Source organism: Chiloscyllium plagiosum, unplaced genomic scaffold, assembly GCF_037043375.1.
Source record: "Chiloscyllium plagiosum isolate Xiang-an unplaced genomic scaffold, Cpla_swu_hap1 HiC_scaffold_39, whole genome shotgun sequence".
Classification (NCBI taxonomy): Eukaryota; Metazoa; Chordata; class Chondrichthyes; order Orectolobiformes; family Hemiscylliidae; genus Chiloscyllium; species Chiloscyllium plagiosum.
In genome coordinates, this window is record NW_028270177.1 from 4,618,352 (window position 1) to 4,641,562 (window position 23,211).

At 39.6% G+C, this 23,211-nt stretch overlaps 1 protein-coding gene across 2 annotated transcripts in view; it reads right to left on the reverse strand.

Annotated features, from left to right (window-relative positions):
* spg11 (SPG11 vesicle trafficking associated, spatacsin) overlaps positions 1-23,211 on the reverse strand; it is a 143,916-nt gene that overhangs the window by 47,772 nt on the left and 72,933 nt on the right. For both annotated transcript variants that reach the window (XM_043677119.2, XM_043677120.2), the window contains exons 21-27: positions 19,725-19,890; positions 16,810-17,018; positions 12,335-12,443; positions 12,079-12,238; positions 9,802-10,065; positions 4,588-4,788; positions 3,608-3,715 (exon numbers count right to left, since the gene is read on the reverse strand). In XM_043677119.2, coding sequence (XP_043533054.2) covers positions 3,608-3,715; positions 4,588-4,788; positions 9,802-10,065; positions 12,079-12,238; positions 12,335-12,443; positions 16,810-17,018; positions 19,725-19,890 — 1,217 coding nt within the window. The remainder of the gene's footprint in view (positions 1-3,607; positions 3,716-4,587; positions 4,789-9,801; positions 10,066-12,078; positions 12,239-12,334; positions 12,444-16,809; positions 17,019-19,724; positions 19,891-23,211) is intronic.

A 23,211-nucleotide genomic window follows, 5' to 3' on the forward strand; every position in this document is an offset into this window, starting at 1 on the left:
ATGAAATGCCAAAATACAGCAAAACAATATTTGTACTGTATGACACAAAGTGCTATTTGGTTGGCTTGTGAATCTGTTATTAACATACATAGATTCCAGCACTTGCAAATGCCCCTCACTAAGCCAGACTGATATTCCCAAATTAGCGTGTAGGTTTGCTCGCTGAGCTATAGGTTTGATATCCAGACGTTACATTGCCTGGCTAGGTAACATCAGTGGCAACCTCCAAGTGAAGCGAAGCTGTTGTCTCCTGCTTTCTATTTATATCTTTCTCCTGGATGGGGTTCCTGGGGTTTGTGGTGATGTCATTTCCTGTTCATTTTCTGAGGGGTTGATAGATGGCATCTAGATCTGTGTGTTTGTTTATGGCGTTGTGGTTGGAGTGCCAGGCCTCTAGGAATTCTCTGGCATATCTTTGCTTAGCCTGTCCCAGGATAGATGTGTTGTCCCAGTCGAAATGGTGGTTTTTTTTCATCCGTGTGTAGGGCTACGAGGGAGAGAGGGTCGTGTCTTTTTGTGGCTAGCTGGTGTTCATGTATACTGGTGGCTAACTTTCTTCCTGTTTGTCCTACGTAGTGTTTGTGGCAGTCCTTGCATGGAATTTTATAGATGACATTGGTTTTGTCCATGGGTTGTACTGAGTCTTTTAAGTTTGTTAGTTTTTGTTTGAGAGTGTTGGTGGGTTTGTGTGCTCCTAGGATTCTGAGGGGTCTCAGTAGTCTGGCTGTCATTTCTGAAATTTCTTTGATGTATGGTAAGGTGGTTAGGGTTTCTGGCTGTGTTTGGTCTGCTTGTCGTGGTTTGTTCTTGTGGAATCTGTGCATTGTGTTTTTTGAGTATCCGTTCTTCTTGAACGTCGTATAGGTGGGTTCGCTACGGAGATTACACCTTTGTCTTCACAAAACGAAACAAGATAGAAGAGACATTTAATATCATCAATAACACCCTCACAGGCATAAAGTTCACCAAGGAGGAAGAGACAACAAACTCGCATTTCTGGACGTCACAGTCGAAAGAAAGGACAAGGGAGAATTACAAACCTGCGTATACAGAAAACCGACAAACACTGACCAAATACTTAACTACACCAGCAACTATCCCAACACACAAACGAAGCTGTATCAGAACACTATTCCAACGAGCCACCACACACTGCAGCACAGACGAACTTCGAAAAACAGAGGCGAACCACCTATACAATGTTCTCTAGAAGAACGGATACTCAAAAAACACAGTGCACAGATTCCTCAAGAACAAACCACGACAAGCAGACCAAACACAGCCAGAAACCCTAACCATCTTACCATACATCAAAGAAGTTTCAGAAATGACAGCCAGACTACTGAGACCCCTCAGAATCCTAGGAGCACACAAACCCACCAACACTCTCAAACAAAAACTAACAAACTTAAAGGACCCAGTACAACCTATGGACAAAACCAATGTCATCTACAAAATTCCATGCAAGGACTGCCACAAACACTACGTAGGACAAACAGGAAGAAAGTTAGCCACCAGTATACATGAACACCAGCTAGCCGCAAAAAGACACGACCCTCTCTCCCTCGTAGCCCTACACATGGATGAAAAAAACCACCATTTCGACTGGGACAACACATCTATCCTGGGACAGGCTAATCAAAGACATGCCAGAGAATTCCTAGAGGCCTGGCACTCCAACCACAACGCCATAAACAAACACACAGATCTAGATGCCATCTATCAACCCCTCAGAAAATGAACAGGAAATGACATCACCACAAACCCCAGGAACCCCATCCAGGAGAAAGATATAAATAGAAAGCAGGAGACAACAGCTTCGCTTCACTTAGAGGTCACCACGTAATGAAACGTCTGGATATCAAACCTACAGCTCAGCGAGCAAACCTACACCCTAAATCTCAACCTGAGCTACAAACCTTTACAAACCTTGCAATTCCCAAATTAGTCATCAGTATAATTCTTCACATACTCAGGATTATCTGGAAAATGTCAATCAATCGCAGAGTCACATCTAGTGTTGGTAATTATGTAATGAGTTTTGCTGGTTGGGTACGGTATTATTAGACAGGGCCTTACTCTTTGCAGACACACACAGGCATACAGTACCTGCTTCAGTTTAACAAAATAGGTGACAGTCATTTTCTGGCTTGGTTTCAGGGCAATGCCTGAACCAATTAGAGCCAACAAACTTCACAAATATTTAAACAAAGCTTGGCATTTGACTATCAATCACCATTGTGCATGTTTCATGACAATGCCTCCAACAGCGTTCTCCTGCCAACCAATCAGCACTCTCCTCTCATACATTATATATGCCATTTTCCTTTTCAGTTGTTATTTCTTCCAAATTGTCCTAAGGAGTCCCAGACAAAGTGCTATTATTTTATCAGCAATACTCAAGTGTCATGTCAGAAGTGCAAAATAATGGGTAGCCTAGATGTTCTATTCTGGAATTTTAGCAACATGGACTCTTTTCTCAAGAGTTGGTTATGATGTGTTTAGCTCACTGTTTGACTCACAACTCAAGATTGAAACTGCAATACTAAGTTGAGCAATTGCAAAGGTGACTTGAACAAAATATTCCGAAAGGAAAACAATGCTGAGGTTTGCTTTATATTTGGAAAATTACTCGTAGTGCCAACATTGTTGATTTTTATCTTGGTCACTTGGGAAATGAATATACATTGGGCAGCCCACTGGATCCTGCAGCAAATTACAATAGCACAAAAGTTAACTGTTCATTATGGGGCACACTGCCTCATTCAGGTTACAAACTATAAGTTTCCGTTTACCAAGCCAGTTTCCTCTGCTGTGGGCACATACTAAATGGTAGGAGACAGATTGATTTGTTACAATTCCAAATCACACTGCACAGATTCTTAGGCTGTAATTGTTTCAGTTTTCCATTAATAAAAAATGTCTTCTTGCTATTTTGAGAGATTTTAATTGTGCAGCATCACTTCTGGGCAGCGTAGGAAGACATGACAGGGTGGAGGAAAGATTCACAAAAATGGTTCTCAGGTTGGGGAATTTCAAACATGTGGATAGATTGGAGAAGCTGGTGCCTTTCTCCTTAGGAAAATGAAAAGGAGACTTGATAGAGGTTTTCAAAAGCACGAGGAGTCTTGACAGAATGGATAAGGAAAAACTGCTCTTGTTGGCAGAAGGGTTGAGAACTAGAGAACACCAACTTAAGATGATTGGGAAAAGCAGTTAGAGGAAAATTTTCTTTAAAACATAGGTGGTTAGAATCTACAAAAATCTTTCACAGAGCCATGACAGCAGATGCAAATCGAAGCTTTCAAAAGAGAACTGCCGAATTATCTGTAGTGAAAGAAATTGCTGGTCAACAAGGAAAACAAAATCAAAGCAATGGCAGAAATTAGATGTCATTATAGAGAGCCAGCATAGTCAGAATGGATCAAATAGAATGGCTTTTGCACAAAAATGGACCATGATTCAATACTTCTAAAAACTTGATTCATGACGTCAACAGGCATTGCCCAAAAATGTTCACTCTCAAAATCATTGTAGCGTACACTCTATACTGTTCCCAACTCAATACAGATCAGCTAGCTCAGAAGATGACAAATTACAGACTCACAGTCAGTAAGCATTTCTGGAATTCCTGAAGTTTCAACTTTGATTCTTGATAATTCTTGTGTTCTGTGCACAATTCATACATCTCTAACACGTAGACCCACGGACAGTGCTTTCAAAAATAAAAAAAATCACATGATATAGGAAAGAACAGGCCATTGGTTATTGTCAAAAGAAAAGTCACAAAAGTGATCGTTAGTTTCAATTACAACAAAAGAATCTTATTTTGACACAAAGATACAGATTCCTTCAATATTAACACGAATGTTTCTGGAGTGACCATTCTGTAAAAAGCAGTCTGCAAAGGACACAGTCAGCACTTAGGGAAATGATCAGTTAATCCTTTATTATGGTTATTTACTGAGGGAGCAACGTTTCCATGGAAATCTGCTTTTTAAATTTTGTCCTTGGACTTTCAACATTCTCTATTTGCATGATGGATTCCTGGTTTAGTCAGGATACTGTTTTCAACAATGCTATATGACACCACAACTGTTAGCCTTAATATCAGAGCTCTGCTTTGGTATGGGACGCAAGCAGAGACTTGAATGAGTACCAACTCAGTCAAGCCAACTCAAATTTCAGGGGTAATTTAAATCATATTGCCCAGCTGGAAATCTATAATATAGTGCACCTCAAAGTTACTGGAATATGGAAAAGCAGTACACCGGAATCCAAAATTTCACTCTTGCTGTTGGTCAGACCTTTCTGCTGGAATCACAATACCAATTAACATTGGGAATCCTGGCACATTTTTACGCTCCCTACATCTGGGAAGGTGAAGTCTGTAGCAACCAAACTGCTGCCATGGCTGAAATTCATCAGTTTTGATGACAAACCAAGAACATTGGACCTTTGGCAGTGAGTTGGCTCACAAGGGAGCCTAGTTTTGCTCTCTCATGGTTTATTCATTTGTGCCAAACTGTTCTATCACTCGCTAAAAACTCAAAATGCAGCATTAAAATTAAGAAAACCATGCACTACCTTCTGAAAAAGCTGAAATCCTCGAACAAGTTGTTTACTTTTTCTTCTTTCCAGTAACACTTTCCACATCAGCGAAAGATCATGGAGATTCCATTCATGATATTCTATTGAATCATTAATATGTTTTGTCACTTCAGAGACAATTGCATCATCTGATGTCATAATAATCCAAACACAAAGACACTGAAGAACATCAGTTTCCTATGAATGGAAAAGACGAGCAATTACCACAACACCACAGTAATGATCTCATAGATAGGGGAATAGGCTAAAGCCACCACATCTAAATTGCTCATCTCCAAAAAGTCTTTCCTCTTGCTACCTCCAAGTTTTTTTTAAAAAGATCTATGCTTGCATTATCTAATCTTTATTTCCAAACTCTTACAGTTTCGCCATTGGTGGTCTGCAACTTGGTCTTTTTTAATGACCTTAAACTATTTTTATTTTTACATTAAATTCAGAAAATAATATACTTATAGTAGCAGACATTAAAAGTTCAGGTGTTTTTATTTGATTTTGAGAACATTTCACTTCTATTGTCTGTACAACTCTAGATTCAATTCTGAGTCAATACTAAAACCACAACTGTACTTTATTCATTAACTGATTTATTGAGCCTGTCAGAATGGAAACCTGACTATACATAATGATGAATCATAGACACAATAACTTCAGTATAAGACGAATGTCCCGGTTAGATCCAGTCCTGAGTACTTGTTACCATTTTAAACAGTTTTGTACATAGATTTGACTTGAGAACAAGGTCAGAGAATTAACTGCATACCATATGCGATTACGTTCATTCAGACAATAAGTGTTTAGTCAAGAAACATGCAGATATATTCAATGTTAAATGACACCCTGTCACCTTGAAGAAATTTCAGATTATTTATATTACAATATTTCTATTAGCTATACAGTTCTCAAGGGTTTAAATCCAGGAATGTCAATTAGACTCAGTTGAAACCTCTGCATTGATGGTATTCCCACACACCACATCAGTTTTGAGACAATGAGGTCTGGTAATGCATTAACGAAAGGAAAGTGGATGTGATTTTCGAAATATTTCATCCCACTGGAAGTAAAGCTGCCGGGGAAGAACAAAGTAGGAAAGCTGTAGGTGGATTTAATTACAATCCTGAGGACAACTCCTGTATATGCCATACAGCGAGAGGTCAATCTTTTCGACTACAGGATTATAGGTCAAAGAGTCAGTAGGAATCTACACTGCAAATCAGATGGGGTTTAAAAACATCCTTTCAGTTTAACAAAAATTTGTTTCAAAAGATTTACTAATTGAGAGCAGCCTAACAGGGATGATGCAATGCACTTTGTTATTTCCTACTTTACAAGAATGAGTAAGTAATATAGATTGAAATTCACATTAAACTATTTTCTGTTCATCATATTCAAAATCAAATCTGTTTATTATCAGCGATAAATTCAATGGTTCATCAATCTGTCGTCTTGAAGGAAGGAGAATTGCCCTGGGATTGTGGATGCAGTTGAGATTACAGTGAACAGCTCACACATTAAAAGGAGGTGCAACACCTGGTTCATGTTAGTATATAACTATATATTGAACAATAGAAGTAAAGCTTACTTAAAAAGACCCACAGAGAATATCTAGTGCAGACAAAATCTGCAACATATGGTTTAAATAATTTCATCAGTCATCTGGTATTGTCTCATTTTACATTCAGTTCATTGTAATGTACAATTCTGTGGCATAATGCAACTTTGAAAAATGAATGATAAATTTTACTGTTACAACTTGAAAATAAACTGATCATATTTGAGGGAAATTACAATGTAAATCTCTGAATCAAGGAACCTTTGGTCCTACACAACTGCAACTAAATGGTTCTAAGGGTAAAAATATAATAGAAAGACACAGCCTGAAATACTTTTTAAAACCCCCTTTCTGCCCATTTAATTCATCTACTTCTCCCACTCATCAGTGGGTGGTGGCAATTATTGAATTTCACACTTCGGTCATTAACACGAAATTTAAAACAAAAGGAATGCTAGACTTCATTCACTGGTATTTTGACATTATAACATTGATCTTAATTTTAAAAAACACTTCATGATTGCAACACACTTTGGAATGCTTCATAGTCATAAAGATGATAGAAATAAAGACTTGTATTTGTCTAAGACTATAGGAAAAACAAAGCAAATTCTAAAGAAAATGGAACCCGCTTTTTGTCAATCATTTTGTTAGAATGGTTTCGAATCTCCGATCAGATGACATGGGACCAATTGCAGCATACAACAGAAACTCAACCAAGCTACTAAAATAAATAGTGCATTGAAGTCTATATCCAAAGTCTGTAAGAACCTACACAGACGAAACTACCAAAGACACATTCATAAAATTATTTCACTATGCAATACATGTTTTGTTCTTACATTCACTCATTGTTGTTTTTAATTAATTTAAATTTCAGAATTATCAATGAGGGATTACAATGCCTCTGATTTTGAATACAATTATTTTGAAATTAAGAACTTTATTGATCTCCAGAATTAAACCATTCAAATTACTAATCAAATGATAGCTGGCAGAAGAGCACCAAAATATGAAACATTGGTCACTCAAGATCACACACAGGAATTGAATTTAATGCTCTCCTATAATGATCCTGAGGTGGTGGTGGTGGTGGTGGTAGTGGTAGGTTGGCAGGAGAGGACTGCTGCGAGCCTTCCATCAGCCTTTGCTGCCAACATCCTGTCCATTCCAGTGGGGCACCTACCCCTTTAAGCTCCTACTCCATCCTAGGCAATCCTGGATCTCATGTAGGTGTATACTAATGGCAGTCACTACATGTTAGCAGCACTACCAAATATCAAGCAGATGCTTGCTTGTGATTCACTGACAGTACTTGGGGGAGAGTTCTACCGTAGGACAGTTGATCAAAAGGAAAAGTCAGGCCCTGTGCAGTAGGCAAATCATAGAATAGACCTTCCTGAAAAGATGTGACAAAGGGCTCTCACCAGTTCTCCACTTTCATTAAATTCTATCTTGATTTCCCAGAGTGGGTTTAAATTTACGGGTGGCTCTCAACAACCCTCTCCTTCCTGATGCCATATCCTTCGATCAGCCACTGAGCATCCTTGAACTAGTCTCCCCCTATCTTCTTCAGGGAGCACACATAGCATGCCACAGGCTTTCTGGGCCTCCTGTATGGCAATTCTTGTGCCTGCCGCTGGATAAATATTAGTTGTAACGTGGTGAGGCCTTTATGTAGGAATTAATCGTCTACTTTAGAGCCACAATGGTGATGGGATGGGAAAGCCACTGAACCAGCATGGGCTTTAACTCCATTATGCTGCCCCTGCTAATTCACTATGTGATGATACCATGGCTTTAAGGGGTGTATTTTGTCCTTATTTATTTGAAGAGAGCTCTTGAGCTATTGATGATGAGTTATCTGGTCCAACTCAATAAAAGTAAATAGCCTGACAGGCTTTGGAACTTTTCTTTAGACTAGAACAACAGAAGCAGCATGAATGTGGGAAGTCGGGCTCCCACAGAACCAGGGTTTGTTTAGTTTTCAGCAGTTGCTGGGTGTTTTGAAGCTGGTCGTCAAAGCTGCTACATCTCTCTCACTCTCTCTGTCACAGCTAAGAGCTTGGGTTCTCTCTACTGCCAGAATCACATGAGACAATCTGTTGTACTGAATTTGCCTTTGCCAAGGGTGTGTTTATGAAATGTTACTATATTGAAACAGTTGTTACTAAGTAGTTAAATAAGTTATTATTCTGTTAAGTTTTCCAATAGAGTTAAAGCTACACCAATTCTCCTTTGTTTTGTTCATATTTTAACTAGAAGTATAACATGTGTTTTGCTTAAATCTGAGTCATGTAACCAATTGAATTACATCAGGAACACAGCATCTTACATTTGTCTTTAAAAAAAGATAAAAGATACAATCTAGACTATCTCCTTGATATATCTGCAAGGGTTTGATCTAGTACATAACAAGTGGAACCCTCAATTGGTAGTCTTTCAGGAAAACGCTGGAGAGGCAAAAAGAGACATTTTGAAAGCTCACTTAGAATCCTAAAAAAAAGCTATCAATTCCATTGTGCCGGTGCTAGTCCTGAAATACAGTTGAAACCATGGTACTAGCACTCTTCCATTGTGGGCTTTTCTTAGCCCAACTTTTGTTTATCTGAAATTTCATTTGCTGGTTGTATCCAGAATTTGCATTACACAGAAGTATGTACAGCTAAACTCTAGTCCACAATTATTGTCAATTAAGTTCTCTTTCTGCAGGACTGCTTGGTCTTAACAAATTAGAACCTAGATGTAGTTTGAGGTTTATAGTGCAGAACAGCACAAACAATTGATGGGAAGTTTGTGACAAGTCAGCAAGATATTATTATGCCAAACTGACATGAATTGGAGAAATGGACCAATGAGCAAGATTTAGTTTTCTTGGTGTTCTAACTTGTTTTTGATTTGATTGTTCTAACACTTCATAATAAAAAGCCAAGGCTTTGGCAAGTAAACAAAAATTTACGCAATTAGTAAGGAACACTTCTGATAAACAAAAACTTGGCAAAAGAAAGTCCACAGTGAAACTAGTACAATTATCATTCTTCTAAACAAAGGTACTGAAATCGTATTACTAAATTTACTTCATTGCTCCAATTTCAGGGCTACTACCAGTACAATGGAATTGATGGAGTCTTCCTGAGCTTTTTTTGAGATTCTAGTTAAAGAAATTCATTTCTAGCCTAGCCAATATTTATAATTAAATTCCTTAGCAAAACAAAGCCAGCTACACACTTCACAAGTAACACATTTCACATCTACATTAAGATTATGTCATGTGTAGTGAATCTGAGAACATTATATTCAAGCGCTTTGCTATCATCCATCATATTCATCACAATGGGACAGACCATTCACGGTTACTGGTATATATTGGTACTTATGCCTCACACTAACCCATTCCCAGTGTATTCCATCTCACCCGAGCAGCATACAATTTTATTTTCTCCTCCTCCTTTAATGCTTATTCAGTTTCCCCCTAAAAACACATATGGTCTTCACCTCGACTGCTGTGGATAGTGGAAAATTCCAAATTCTCACCATTCCTTGGGCGAAAGGATCTTTGCTGAATTCCTGACAGGATTTATTGGCAACACTTTTATAACCATGATCCCTTTTTCTGTGTTCAGCCTACACAGGGTCCTCACCTGAAAACATGCAGCCAAAACACTCAACACGGGGGCACTGTGCCGCACCGCCTCACTCAACAGATAACGCCAAGGTTTTGGCTTCTCCTGGCACCAATACAGAACTTGAAAAAGATCCACTGGAGATTCATCCCTCTTGTTGGTTTCTTCCTTGGTTACAGAACAAATTACTGGCTTTTCTTGTGCAACAAACTGCAAGTTCTGAAAAGCTAGTGTCAGGTGATCTTGAAGAGCGGGACTGAAGTCTTTCAATAGTGCCTTCACCTGTCAAAAAGAATCAGATGGCAACATAAGGACATACTGTTATGAAAACAGTAGCACAGATAGCTGGACTGCTCACTAACAATTCAAGGTGCTTAAAGCAATTTAATGTCTGTAATGAAAATTACGTGAGGACCAATGTTCAATGAAACAAACAGACCTCAATTTTCTTCTGACAAAAATAAGACCAGAAGTTATATTTCTGGCATGCAAATGAGATTAATCTGGTGTCTGTCACATGGGTATGGAAAATAATGCAGCATTTTATGAATGCTGAGTGTATAGCAGGACAAATTGTAACATTCAAAAGAAAACTTAAATGAGCTGTAGGAAACTAATCCCTATCATAAGAAAATGTACAGAGAATTTCTGCACAGAACGACAAGTCCACTTTACTTCTAACCAGCTGTTCACACATTAAAAAAAAGTCCTATGAAAAGTATCAACTTTTATTGGGGAACAATTCCATAGGTATCGGGTGACCTTCAACACTTCATCCAGATATTCAGGCTTCACATTCAAGAATAACAAGTGGAATAGTAATTACTTGTATTGCCACCCAATTTGTCAGTTCATGGTCACCATTACCAATGCCAGTTTTTGATTCCAGATCTATTGAACTGAAAGAATTTAAATTCCCCAGCCTGCTGTTGCATGATTTAAGGTGACATATCTGGATTATTAGTCCAAGTGCCTGGAAAGAAAAGTCCAGGAAAACAATTGCTCTGTTGTCATACTCATATGCCATGTCGTCTGAAGAGTCCTGGACACACTTGTTAGGTTCTTTTCCTGAGGTTTCACACACGAGACACAATGTGCACACACTAACTTCTACAAACAGTTAAAGTTTATCAAAGCGTGTATAAGCTGGGTGACCCCCTTTGACCCTCTTCGCAGGCATGCCAAGTCGGGTCAAAGTGAGGCCCTGAATAAAGAAAACACATCCCTTTTATACAGGTCAGTTGGTCATGCTCACAGATACTCTGGCCACTCCCTCAGTCACATGCCACTCAAGACAACCCCCAGTCATTCCCTCACAGTCACATGTTACCCCAGGTACAATGGTAGGATGAGATCATCCTCAGAGATAATGCAAATGTAAATGCCCTAATCCTGGGAATCATTATGCAGACGATTTCCTGACTCAGTGACTCCCCAAGACAATATAGGTGTCATATACCTAGCTTCAGGGGATGGCTAGAAAGCATTTCTGAATGGAAGGGACAGAATGATAGTTTAATTTGATAATAGTAGGGGGAGTAGTAGCAAATGACTGTCCAAATGGAGTGGGGGGTCATCTATGACTGTTGCCCCCATCCACTTCCAGAATGTGGAGTCAATGCAGTTTAACCCCTTTAACATCACATTAATGTCCAAAGAGATATTCCAATTTAATCTTTTAACATTACACTCTAGAATAATGAAGAATGGCTGGCAATTTTATTAATTAAACAAAAAATCACAATCTCATTAATGATATTATCTGCAAAGATGCGTACAGATGTTTGAGGTAGTAGCATATACGAATGAAATTATCAGCGTACATTTCAGAAATTTCAATTATTGCGTCTTAACTTAAGAGACTCAGCAATTCCATCAAGGCAGTTGCTCTCCAAGGTTCTAGAAAATTTCACTGCCAATCAACTCCTGGCTTATATATTAATTGTATATCTGCTTTAACTAGAGCACAGTTATGCTTCCAGAAATTGCTTGTGTATCTAAATAAAGACATACTTGGAAGGGTTTTGGATTTAAAGGTTATTTGGGCTAGTGAATGGGACAAAGTGAAAGGAATCCTAAGCCTCTGACAGTGACACATTTCCATTAGTGAGTTAGACTCTTCAGAAAAAGGTAGCAAACTGGTCGCTACTTTTTCCAGAAGAATGAAAGGAGAAAAGAGGTGCAGACACCAAAAAAGCGAAAAAAACCTTTCAAATCATTTAATTCAGGCAAAAGTAGGCTGTAACAGAAGAACAAGAAAAAGTAAATGGTGATTAATTATTATGAATTTGTTACCTCATTGGGTTGGTAGTTGTGAAGCTGAGCAAAAATCACAAACTGCAACCACGCATCCTCTCGGGCACACTCCTGGAGGTAAGCCAAGCTGACAGTAATGCCATGAAGCTTACAGAATTGTGCTACCAGTGACCACTCTTGACTGGCTTCAAAAGATGCCCTATGAATAAATTTAACGTGATTACTAATTATGTGAGGCTGCACCCAAAATAAGAGAAGATACAAATCATAGTGGGGTTTTGTTTTGCCCCTTTACCTGCTTATATCTCTGTTTTTTAAGTTCTCCCAAGTGGCATTTTCTAAATGGGTCAGCAACTCCTCTGCTGCTGATCCATTAAATTCAATCAAGTTCTGAAGTTTTTCAGCTGGAAAAGACAGAGAGGCAGAAGTCTTATTTTGAAATGTGACACCATACTGACCAATGGACATGAACTTTGTTTCAACAATGAATTGTGAATTTTGAAAACAAATAAAGATTGCAAGATGAGATAAAATAAAGTTCCAAAGGGCAAGATATTATGAAAGCACCAAATTATTCAGCAGATATCCACAAGACCATAAAATTTGGGAACAGAATTAGGCGATTTGGCCCATTGAGTCTGCTCCCCCTTTCAATCATGGCTGATATGTCTCTCAACCCCCTTTTCCTGCCTTCTTCCCATAACCCTTGATGCCCTTTGTAATCGATAACCTGTCTGTCTTATTGACTTGGCCTCCACAGCCCTCTGCAGCTATGAATTCCACAGATTCACCATCCGCTGGCTGGAGAAATTCCTCCTCATCTCAGTTCTAAAGGATCACCCCTTCACTGTGCAGCTGCACCCTTCATCCCTCCTACTAATGGAAACATCTTCTCTATGTCCACTCTGTCCAGACCTCTCATTATTCTGTAAATTTCAATGAGATTCCCCAACCACACAGTTAGATTTATCCACCTTCAGACCTTTCAACTTCGCCAGCAACTTCTTGACAGCCAACGCATTCATCTCTGCCACCGACTCTCCTGAAGTTCCGGTATGCTGCTGGTGTCTTCGCTAAGAAAACTGCTGCAACTTACCTATTCAGCTCGTTGACCATTTCTTTGCTTCCCATCACTGCTTCACATCTCCAAGATGGCAGTAGTGTGGTAGGGCTATGTGTGGGATCTTGCTCAGGGATCATCCACTCCCATCTGCTTTCTTGCTTTTTATCCTTTTTTACTTCTGCCCTTTCTCTTTCATTCTTTTCTTTCGTTTTTCTTTGCCTTGGAGGGGCTGGCTGGAGGCATTGGCATGCCAGCAAAAGCATGCGCTGAGGCGTGGCAGCCTCCTGGCGGTCAGAGCTGGACGTTGCACCTCCGGCAATTGGAGGCAGCAGCAGCATGAACATCCTCATTCAGGGCCGGTGGTGGCAAAACTCCCCCCGCGATCGGAGGCAGCGGCAGCAGCAGATTCTTCAAGATGGCAGCGCTAGCAAAGCGACATCTCAGAGGAGGGCAGCTGGAGTGGAACTCTTGACACTGACAGCCTGGCCTAGCAGTGGAGCCAAAGACTGCTGGCTGCAGTAGGCTCAGTGCAGGCTCTCCTGGTGTGATCAAGGCAGGGTGGAGCCAGGGACCCCTGGCTGCAGGGCAGTGGGTTCATCACGGGAGTCAGCGACTGCAAGGTGTACCCACCGGCGAAGAGGTGGTGCTTAAAAAGTGGCAAATCATACAGCAATGGGTCTGATGCCAATGGTAGTGAGGCAGTGGAGGGGGGCCTGGCAGCGCAGGTGTTGTGTTGCTGGTGAGCCAGCTCAGGACTTATGGCAAAGGCAGCAGAATGAAGATAGATTCTTTCAGTTACATCTTTTTCCTTTTAAAATCTTAAACTGTTCAAAATGGCACCAGATTGTGGCATTTTTGAAGCTTTTCACTGTACTTTACTGTATTATTCACTATAAAATACAAGTGACAATAAATCATTCAATTCAATTCTCCAACCTTATGGTCCAATGTCCACTCTTTCCTCTCTCTTAGCTTTTATATATATTTTAAAAACTTGCAATTTTCTTTTATATTACTAGCTAGCTTACTGTCATATTTTATCTTCTCGTCCTTTAGTGCTTTTTTTTTAAAAAGTTCTCTGTTGGCTTTTAAAGGTTTCCCAATCCTCTGGCTTCCCACTAATCTTCACCACATTGTAAGCTTTTTCTTTTACTTTTATACTGATCCTGACTTCCTTGGTCAGCTATGGTTACCTCCCCTTATTAGATTTTTTCTTCCTTGGGATGAATTTCTGCTGTACTGCCTAAATTACACCCAGGAACCCCTGCCATTGTTGCTGCTCCTCCATCTTCATAGCGCCAGGGACCCAGGTTCGATTCCACTCTTAGACGACTATCTGTCGTCTTGCACATTCTCCCGGTTTCTGCATGAGTTTCCTCTCCAGTTTGCTCCCGCAATCCAAAGATGGGCAAGTTAGATGAATTGGCCAAGGGAAATGCAGGGATAGGATAAGGGAGTAGGTCTGGGTGGGATGCTCTTCGGAGGGTCATTGTGGACCCATTGCACCAAATGGCATGCTTCCACACTATGGGGATCTAATGATTCCTTTTCTCAAGATCTGCTATCAATCTGATTTTACCAGTCCACCTACGTGCTGAAATTCCCCATGATTATTGTAATAATGCTTTTCTTATATATCTTTTTTTTCTCTCCTGATATATTTTCTTGCCCACATCCTTACTACTGCTAGGAGATCTGTACACAACCCCCATCAGGGTGCTTTCTCTTTTGTGGTCCCTCAACTTTACCCATACAGATTTATATCTTTCAAGTCTGTGTCGCTTCTTGCTATCGATTTAGTTTTGTTTCTTACTAACTAGGCAAGCCTGCTTCCTTTGCCTGTCCTTTTGATAGGATGCATATCCTTGGGTAAAAATTACACAACACCAGGTTATAGTCCAACAGGTTTAATTGGAAGCACACTAGCTTTCGGAGCGACGCTCCTTCATCAGGTGATTGTGACAATCACCTGATGAAGGAGCGTCGCTCCGAAAGCTAGTGTGCTTCCAATTAAACCTTTTGGACTATAACCTGGTGTTGTGTGATTTTTAACTTTGTACACCCCAGTCCAACACCGGCATCTCCGAATCATATCCTTGGGTATTTATTGCCCAGCCCAGATCCCCTAGCAGCCATGTCTCAGAGATACCCACAACACTGTACCTGCCAATTTCAATTTCAATCTGTGCTGCAAGTTCACTTACTTTGTTTTGTATACTGCATGCATTTAAGTACAACCCCCTCAGTCTTGCAATGATTATCCCCATCTCAGCTGTCCCCTTATCTGCTGTGCCTAAACTTAGAGTCTTGACACTCTTCATACTCTGTCCAATTTCTTATTCTGGAAACTTTAATAACCTCTGCTGGGCCCTCCTCCACTTTAACTTTTTTCATAATTTTCCGTACAACTGACCCTCCCCAAGCCCTATCCTTGGATAGGCTGCTGTAAGACAAATTAATGTAAAGCTGTACAAAGATAGAAAACTCTTTCTAGCAGATATTCCAACCATTGCTATTATTTTATTGTTGCAGTTCATCATTTCACTCTCCCAACTGCCTAAGGTTAAACTAATACCTCATTTCGGTTTCCAATCCAAGCACTGCCATGGAGTTCTATCAGGCAAGAAATAAATTGTCAAACTCAATAAGTCACCTGCAACAGCACCTTGCAAACTCTCAACATTTCCCTTCCAGGAAAATGAGAGCAACAGATGCAACGGGAATACCACCACCTGCAAGTTTCATCCAAGTCATACAGTACCCTAGGTATGATAGATCAAATACACACACTATCAGAGTCACAATCCTGGAACTCTCTACTTAATGTCATCTTGGACGTACCTCCATCACATGGACAGCAGTGGTTAAACAACAGGTAACAACTACCTTCTTGAGAACATTTAGGAATGGGCAACAAATATGGTTGTTCCAACAACAGACAATCCATGAACAAGTGAAAAGGGAATGCAAATCATCCAGTCACCACCAAATATATTCTTTTTTGTAGGGTGAGGCAGGACAGAGTGGACGAAAAGTACCTTGCTTGTGACAATTCTTCCCCTTCCAATAGGGAAGCCAGGGACACCTGACAGACCTGAACAAGTCAACTCCACAGATAAAACACATGTCAGAGGCCTAAACTAGGACAATGTGAAACTTTCGCCATTGAGAGGTAGTCACTGATAAGACTATCAAGTCCCAGCACAGCCTAAGTCTCAGAAGTGGATGCCTGGACTAAGGGAGGAAAGTGGGTCAAGTGACATCTTGGGAGCAATGAACAACGCACCTAAAGAATCCAGTGAATTGAACCCCACTTCCCCCACCTATGTTCAGTCTCTCACTATTCACCTGAGAGGGACTGCAGCTTCTTTAAAAAGTAACAAATATAGTTTAAAATAAAAACAGAAGTGCTGAAGTGTAGTTTAACCCTAGGTATGATAGCATCACAAAACATAAGCCATCTTAATTCCAACAGACCAAAGAACAACATGTCCAGTTGGAAGACACATGCCATAAGGACATATCAAAAGAAAAGTCTAAATTCAAGCAAGGTAAAACCCAAATGTCAATCAATTAGGTTAATAACTCAATTATGCCTATGCAAGCCACATCTCTCTCAATCGCGACCACAAAGTAATGCAATATTTACTTTAACCTGATATGGTACAAACTGGAAGTTGTCGTCACAAAAGAAACAGTATAATTACCCAAGGTGTCTCGTAACAAACTGCGTTGAGTTTCTTCTGCATTTGTGCACCAAAGTTTCAAAATGGCATCTGCAACTTTAAGATCAATTCTAAGTTTAAAGCTGGAAACACCAAGTAATTCAAGAAAGGCGACACAGGCAGCAGCAACAGCAGGTACAGTGAAGTGAGCTAACCCCAAAGTGTATGCCTCAATGCTTGCTTGTTGTATCCTAAAACAGGTGAGAGGAGCAAATGAGATTTTCAAAGAGAGAAAGGTTTCTTTATAGAATATTTAACAATTAATATTTAGCTTGCATTACAAAAATATCTAATTCCATAAACCGTATTCAGCAGAAATTCCAAATTCTGATAATTGTATTAAATAATCTTTAAATGCACTGCAAAATGCATTAACATATAGAAAATTTAAAAAACATAGAAACTTTACACCAAAAATACCCTAGTTGCAGGAAAAGTTATTTGCATCGCACGGATCAGTAACGGAACCAGCTTTTTTTAAAACCCTAAGTTGCATTTTTAGTTATGTGAACTAAAAAAACAAAACTATAAAACCCGAACGGAGCAGAATTCAGCCAATCAGCCCATCTAGCCTGCTAAACCATGCAATCATGGTTGATAGGTTTCACAATCCCATTATCCTGGCTTTTTCCTGTAACCTCTGATCCTCTTACCTATGTATCTGTCCTAACAGCTTGTCCTCCAAGGCCTTGTGTGGCACTGAGCTCCAGTGGCATAGCTATAATGTCACAGGATTATCTTTTTAAAATGCTTTTATGGGAGGAAGGCAGTTGCCCATCTGTAATTGCCCTTGAACGGAGTAGCTTGCCAGACCATTTCAGAATGCAGTTAAGAGTTGACCACAATGCTGGAGTCACTTTTATGCAAGAATAGGCAGGACAACAGATTTCCTTCTCCACCAGACAGGTTTGAAAGCTCCATTACTGAAACTAGATTTTAAATTCTGTACTTTCTTTTGTTATGAAGTTGAAGGAGTGTACTGTACCTTTGAGAGAGAGAATGCTGTTCTGCACAGAGCTTACAAACACCTGTCATATGACTAGATAGCAGTCACAGAATGTACTGGAAAATTGAAAATACTTAACATTTGGTTGTAAAATAGATAGCTGAGTTGGTTGATGTTTTGACAACAATTTGAATTTAACCAATTTAAATTATGCCCCAGGATACTCAACCCGATCTAGTTTGAATTTATTGTTTTGCCAACATCAAACCAATGAGACAATCCAACATTGGGGATATACAAAATGCAGGCATCGTGAAACTCAGGCTGAGCAACTACCAGCAGCACAGATCCAAAAAATTAGGAAACACTCTATCAAAGGTACTATTTCATACAAAACATTTTCACAGTCAAAAGAAAAACGACCCAGGGTGATCTTCAGCCGAGAGACAGACAGACAGCAAAGATGAAATTGATGTTTTGAAATGAAATTGATGTAATTTTAATAAGCGTTTTATTGGAACAGTAAATTGTTATAGATTTTGAAGCAGATAATAAGCAGTTAAGAAAAAGGGAGGGTTAGAGTGGTAAATAGTTGTTTAATGTTCACTTTTAGAGTTAAAAAAAATATTATTTTCTTTAAATAGTGGAATTTGGGAGCTCTCAGTTATTCAAATTTTAACAGTTTACAAGGACAGGTAAGCTTTTCTGGGAGTTTGGCCTAATTAACAGAAGGGTTCACCACCGTGCCGTAACATTTTTAATCAATTGAATTTCAATTCCAACAGCTGTCCTCATGGGATTTGAACCCATGACCCCGAGGAATTAGTTTGGAATGCTGGATTACTGTTTCACTGCGCAAACATCTCCCTCAAAGTCTACACCACTGCCCTGAGGGAAGGGTTCAAGTCCAATGTGGCAGCTGGTGGAATTTAATTAAATCAGGAATCAAAGGCTAGTCTCAGTAATGGTGACATGAAACTATGATTGTCATTAAAACTCATCTGGTTCATTAATACCTTTTAGGGAAGGAAATCTGTTAAATTGGTCATGCCCACCTCTGACTCCTTAGCAGCATGGTTGACTCTTGACTGCCATCATAAATGGCTCAGTGAGACTTTCAGTTGTGCCAAAACACACTTTGTAGATACATGCACCAGATGGTCTGCCATAGTTCAAGTAGGTGACTCATCACCACTTTTCCAAAGGCAATTAGGGACAGATAAATGTTGAACTTGCGAGGTGACATACATGAAAGGATAAGTTTTTTTTACAACTTGAAACGAACCAAGGGAATTAGCCTTGATGAACCATAATGCCCTCCAGTAAGCAGTTGATGTTGGATTGAGGTACTAGAAAGTTTCAATAATTAAAAACAAAAATTGAAGAATGTAAATACCAATGTTAACTATTGTCCCTTTGTATTTTGCCGCCCACCACCCCTGTCCTTTTATATTGAACCTTTCATCGCCTCAAGATGTATAACCAATGAAATAATTTGTGTAGTGAGACAAGAAAGCAGCCAGGCTGCACACAGTAAGTACAAAAACCACAGCATCATGATAATGGTCAGATAATTAATTGTGGTAAACACAAAGAGAGGGTGTACAGGACAGAAGACCCATTCGGTGCATTATGGCTGTGCAGTACTTTGACAGACCTTTCTAATTCATCCCATTCCCTTAATACTACGACTTTCCCATTGTCCAGAAAGTGTTCTCTGTTAGAGTACTCACCAGATTCCCTTCTGCAAGTTATGGCTGAGTCTTCTTCCACCACCCCCTCAAACAATATATTTAGAAAATGAGAAAAAGACTTACATTTCTTGAGTGCCCTTCATACCTGTGAAGGATTCAAAGCACTTTACACCTACTCTCAAGTTTAAGCTCAGAAGCAGCAAAAAGGGAGCAGCATCACATACTATTTTGATTATTCGCATTGCTACCATACTCACAACTGTTTGGGTGAACTGCTCTTTGCAAGCTGCTGCACCACAAAAGTTGCAAATGCGTACGATGGCCGGCCATGACGCAAGTAGTAGGAAAAATCTAGGCGCTCAGTTATGGCGTACTTATTCACCAAGTCAGGGCAAGAGAAATGAGGTAAATCATTTGATAAGTCTGTGGAAAGAATGCAGAAATGTTTCTTAGAAAATCCTCAGTTTTTCTTATCTTGTGCAGAACACAATATCACAGGTGAACAAAGGAAAAACCAGATTTCAAAACCCCTTATCATTTCTTCCATGGACTCATGGAACTCTCAGAACCTGCTCATCACATAAGACCCAGACATGTTTGACTGTGCGGTTCAACTATGATTTCCACATTAAATGAAAACTTTATAAAATGCTTTAATAAAGAAAGATGTCCAAGTATCAGCATCTCCTTCGCAGGATCAAGAATATAATGTAGCATTAAAGGGGGTGCACCAAAAGGCTGAGTGGACGACTATATAAGGAGGCCTATATTCTTTGGCACTTTTAAGAGTCTTACTGAAACCCATCGATATCTGTAACGGCCTGGAGGGTAGATGCTGACAGGCTGTTGCCTCCGTCTGAACTGGCTGGGTCATGGACTCAGGATCAGGGGCCAGCCACTTACAATAATTGAGATCAGAGGAAATTGTGAATCTTTGAAATTGTCTACTCCAGAGGGTAACTGAGTAGGATGTTAGGTATGCAGGAATTTAAGGCCTACTGGGATAGCATATGAAATCTGAGCTGATGGCAAAGACCAGTCAATCTTATTAAATGACATAGCAAGCTCAAGGGGCCAAATCACCTATTTCAACTCCTATTTCTTATCTTGCCAAGCTTTCACAAGCCAGAATGAGCTAATTCTCAGATTTCAGATTCGGAGCTTCTTGAACTGATATAGCAAGAAACTTTTGTAATTTTTATTCTTTTTTAAAATAAATCTAAATCAAAAGAACAAAATAGTATATTTCAAATATATTTTTCTCATTGATTTACAGTAGTTTAAATTTTCCTTTTTAAAAAGAATGGAATAAAAATGATTTTACCAACATTTTTGCAGCTAATCTGTCTTCAAGCAAACAGCAGTGCAGTGGAAAGGAGGAACTGTAGTTCAGATCTGTTCTTCATTAAATAAATGAGCTATGATTTATGACTTTTATTAAATGTCTAGGGACAGGAACTGCTGGAGCTTGAAACCACACTAATCTTATGGAGCGTTCTAAACGCACAGGCAGGTTTGGCTTTTGCACAACCACAGAGCACAAAATAAGACAGATTCATTCCATCAAGTTTCCTTAGGAACATTAACCTTCAAAAATTAATTCAGTTGTTTTTTTGCCACTCTTAATTTCTCTTTTACATTTTATAACTTTTTCTTCAACAACCGATCTATGATTTGCTTTTGTTTACAAATCACTCCATGGCGTCATCCTTTCCACCTCACAATAGTCAAAGATGTCAGTCTCCCTCTAGTTTTGGCATCCTACGCTCCTGAATCTCATTTGCCCCATCATTGATGCTTGCGCCTTCAGTTGCCTCGGCCCCAAGATCTGGAACATTCTACCATGCTTCTCCACCTCTACTTTGTTATTTTAATAGGCACCTTAAAACCTTCCTCTTTGACCAAGCTTTCGGTCACATGACCTAATATTTCCTTATACGACCGCAATGTGTGGATTGGAAGTGGTACTTAAAATGCTCCTGTAAAGAGCCTTGGGATGCTTTATTATGTTAAAAGTACTGTAAATATTGTTGTTGTTGACTCAGCTTTTGCCACATTTTTCTACGTCAAATCAGCCACAAGGTACCCACAAGCATTCCTGATGAAGGGCTTTTAGCCCAAAACGTCGATTCTCCTGCTCCTCGAATGCTGCCTGACTTGCTGTGCTTTTCCAGCACCACTCTAATCTTGATTCTATATCTCTCCAAACCATTTCTATTCATGTACTTATCTAAATGTCTTTTTAACTGTAACTATATCTGCATCCACCACTTGTTTTAGCATTCCACACATGAACCACTGTGTAAAAGAAGTTGCCTCTCATGTACCTTTTAAAACTTTAAGAAGTTGCCTCTCATCTTAAAAAATGTCCTCTAGTTTTGAACTCCCCTTCCCTAGGAAAAAGACCCTGGTTATTCAGCTTATCCATGTGCTCATGATTTTATAAACCTTCATAAGGTTTCCCCGTCCTCCTATGCTCCACTGGATAAATTCCCAGCCTACATGTCCTATTGTTATAACTCAAACCTTCCATTCCCGACAACATCCTAGTAAATCTCTTCTGAACCCTCTTCACTTTAATAACATTCTCCCTTTAAAAAGGCAACCAGAACTGCACATTGCACTCCAGAAGCCACCTCACCAACACATTGTAACCTCAACATGACATCCCAACTCCTGTACTCAAAGCTGAGCAACGAAATAAAGTATACTAAACACCTTCTTAATCATCCTGTCTAACTGTGATGCAAATTTCAAAGAATTACGTACCTGAATCCCTAGGTCTCTCTGTTCTACCCAGGGCCCTACTTTTAATTGCATAAGTCCTGCCCTTGTTTGTTTTACCAAAATGCAAAACCTCACAATTATCCAAATTAAACTCCATCTGACACTCCTCAGCCCATTGACCCAAATGATCAAGATCTCTTAGTAATCTTAAATAACCTTTTTCACTGTCAACTACACAACCAATTTTGATGTTATTCACAAACTTACTAACCATGTCTCCTATATTCCTATCCAAATACTTTATATAGATGACCAACAGAAGTCACAGGCGTCAAGTCCACAAAACAATTCTCCACCACCAGTCTTCTACCATAAAGCCAATGTTGTATCCAGCTAGCAAGCTCTCCCTGAATCCCAGGTGATCTAACGTTACTAATTAGTCTACAAAGAACATAATCAAGTTTGTTAGACATATTTCCCATGCACAGAATCATGCTGACTATCCCTATTTAGTCCTTGCCTCTCCAAATGCATGCAAACCCTACCTCCCAGAATCACCAAAACCTTACCCACCACCAACATCAGATTCACAGGTCTACAGTTCCCAGGCTTCTCCTTACAGCCTTTCTTAAATAAATGAATAACATTAGCCACCCTCCAGTAGTCCGGCACCTCCGTCATAGTTATAAAATGATACAAATATTTCTGCAATCTCAATCCTAATATTCCACAGGTCCTGGGATACACTTGATCAGGTCCTGGAGATTTATCCATCTTTATGTTTTTTAACACCTCCAGCACTTCCCCCTCTGTAACGTGAACCATTTTCAACCATCAATATTTATTTCCCAGAGTTCCCTAGACTCCATTTCCTTCTTCACTGTAAAAACTGACGCAAAATATTCATTTAACATCCCTCCCATCTCCTGAAGTTCAACACATTGATCTGGTTGATCTTTAAGGGGCCCTATTCTCCCTCGAATTGTTCTTTTGCTCTTCATATACCTGTAGAATCTC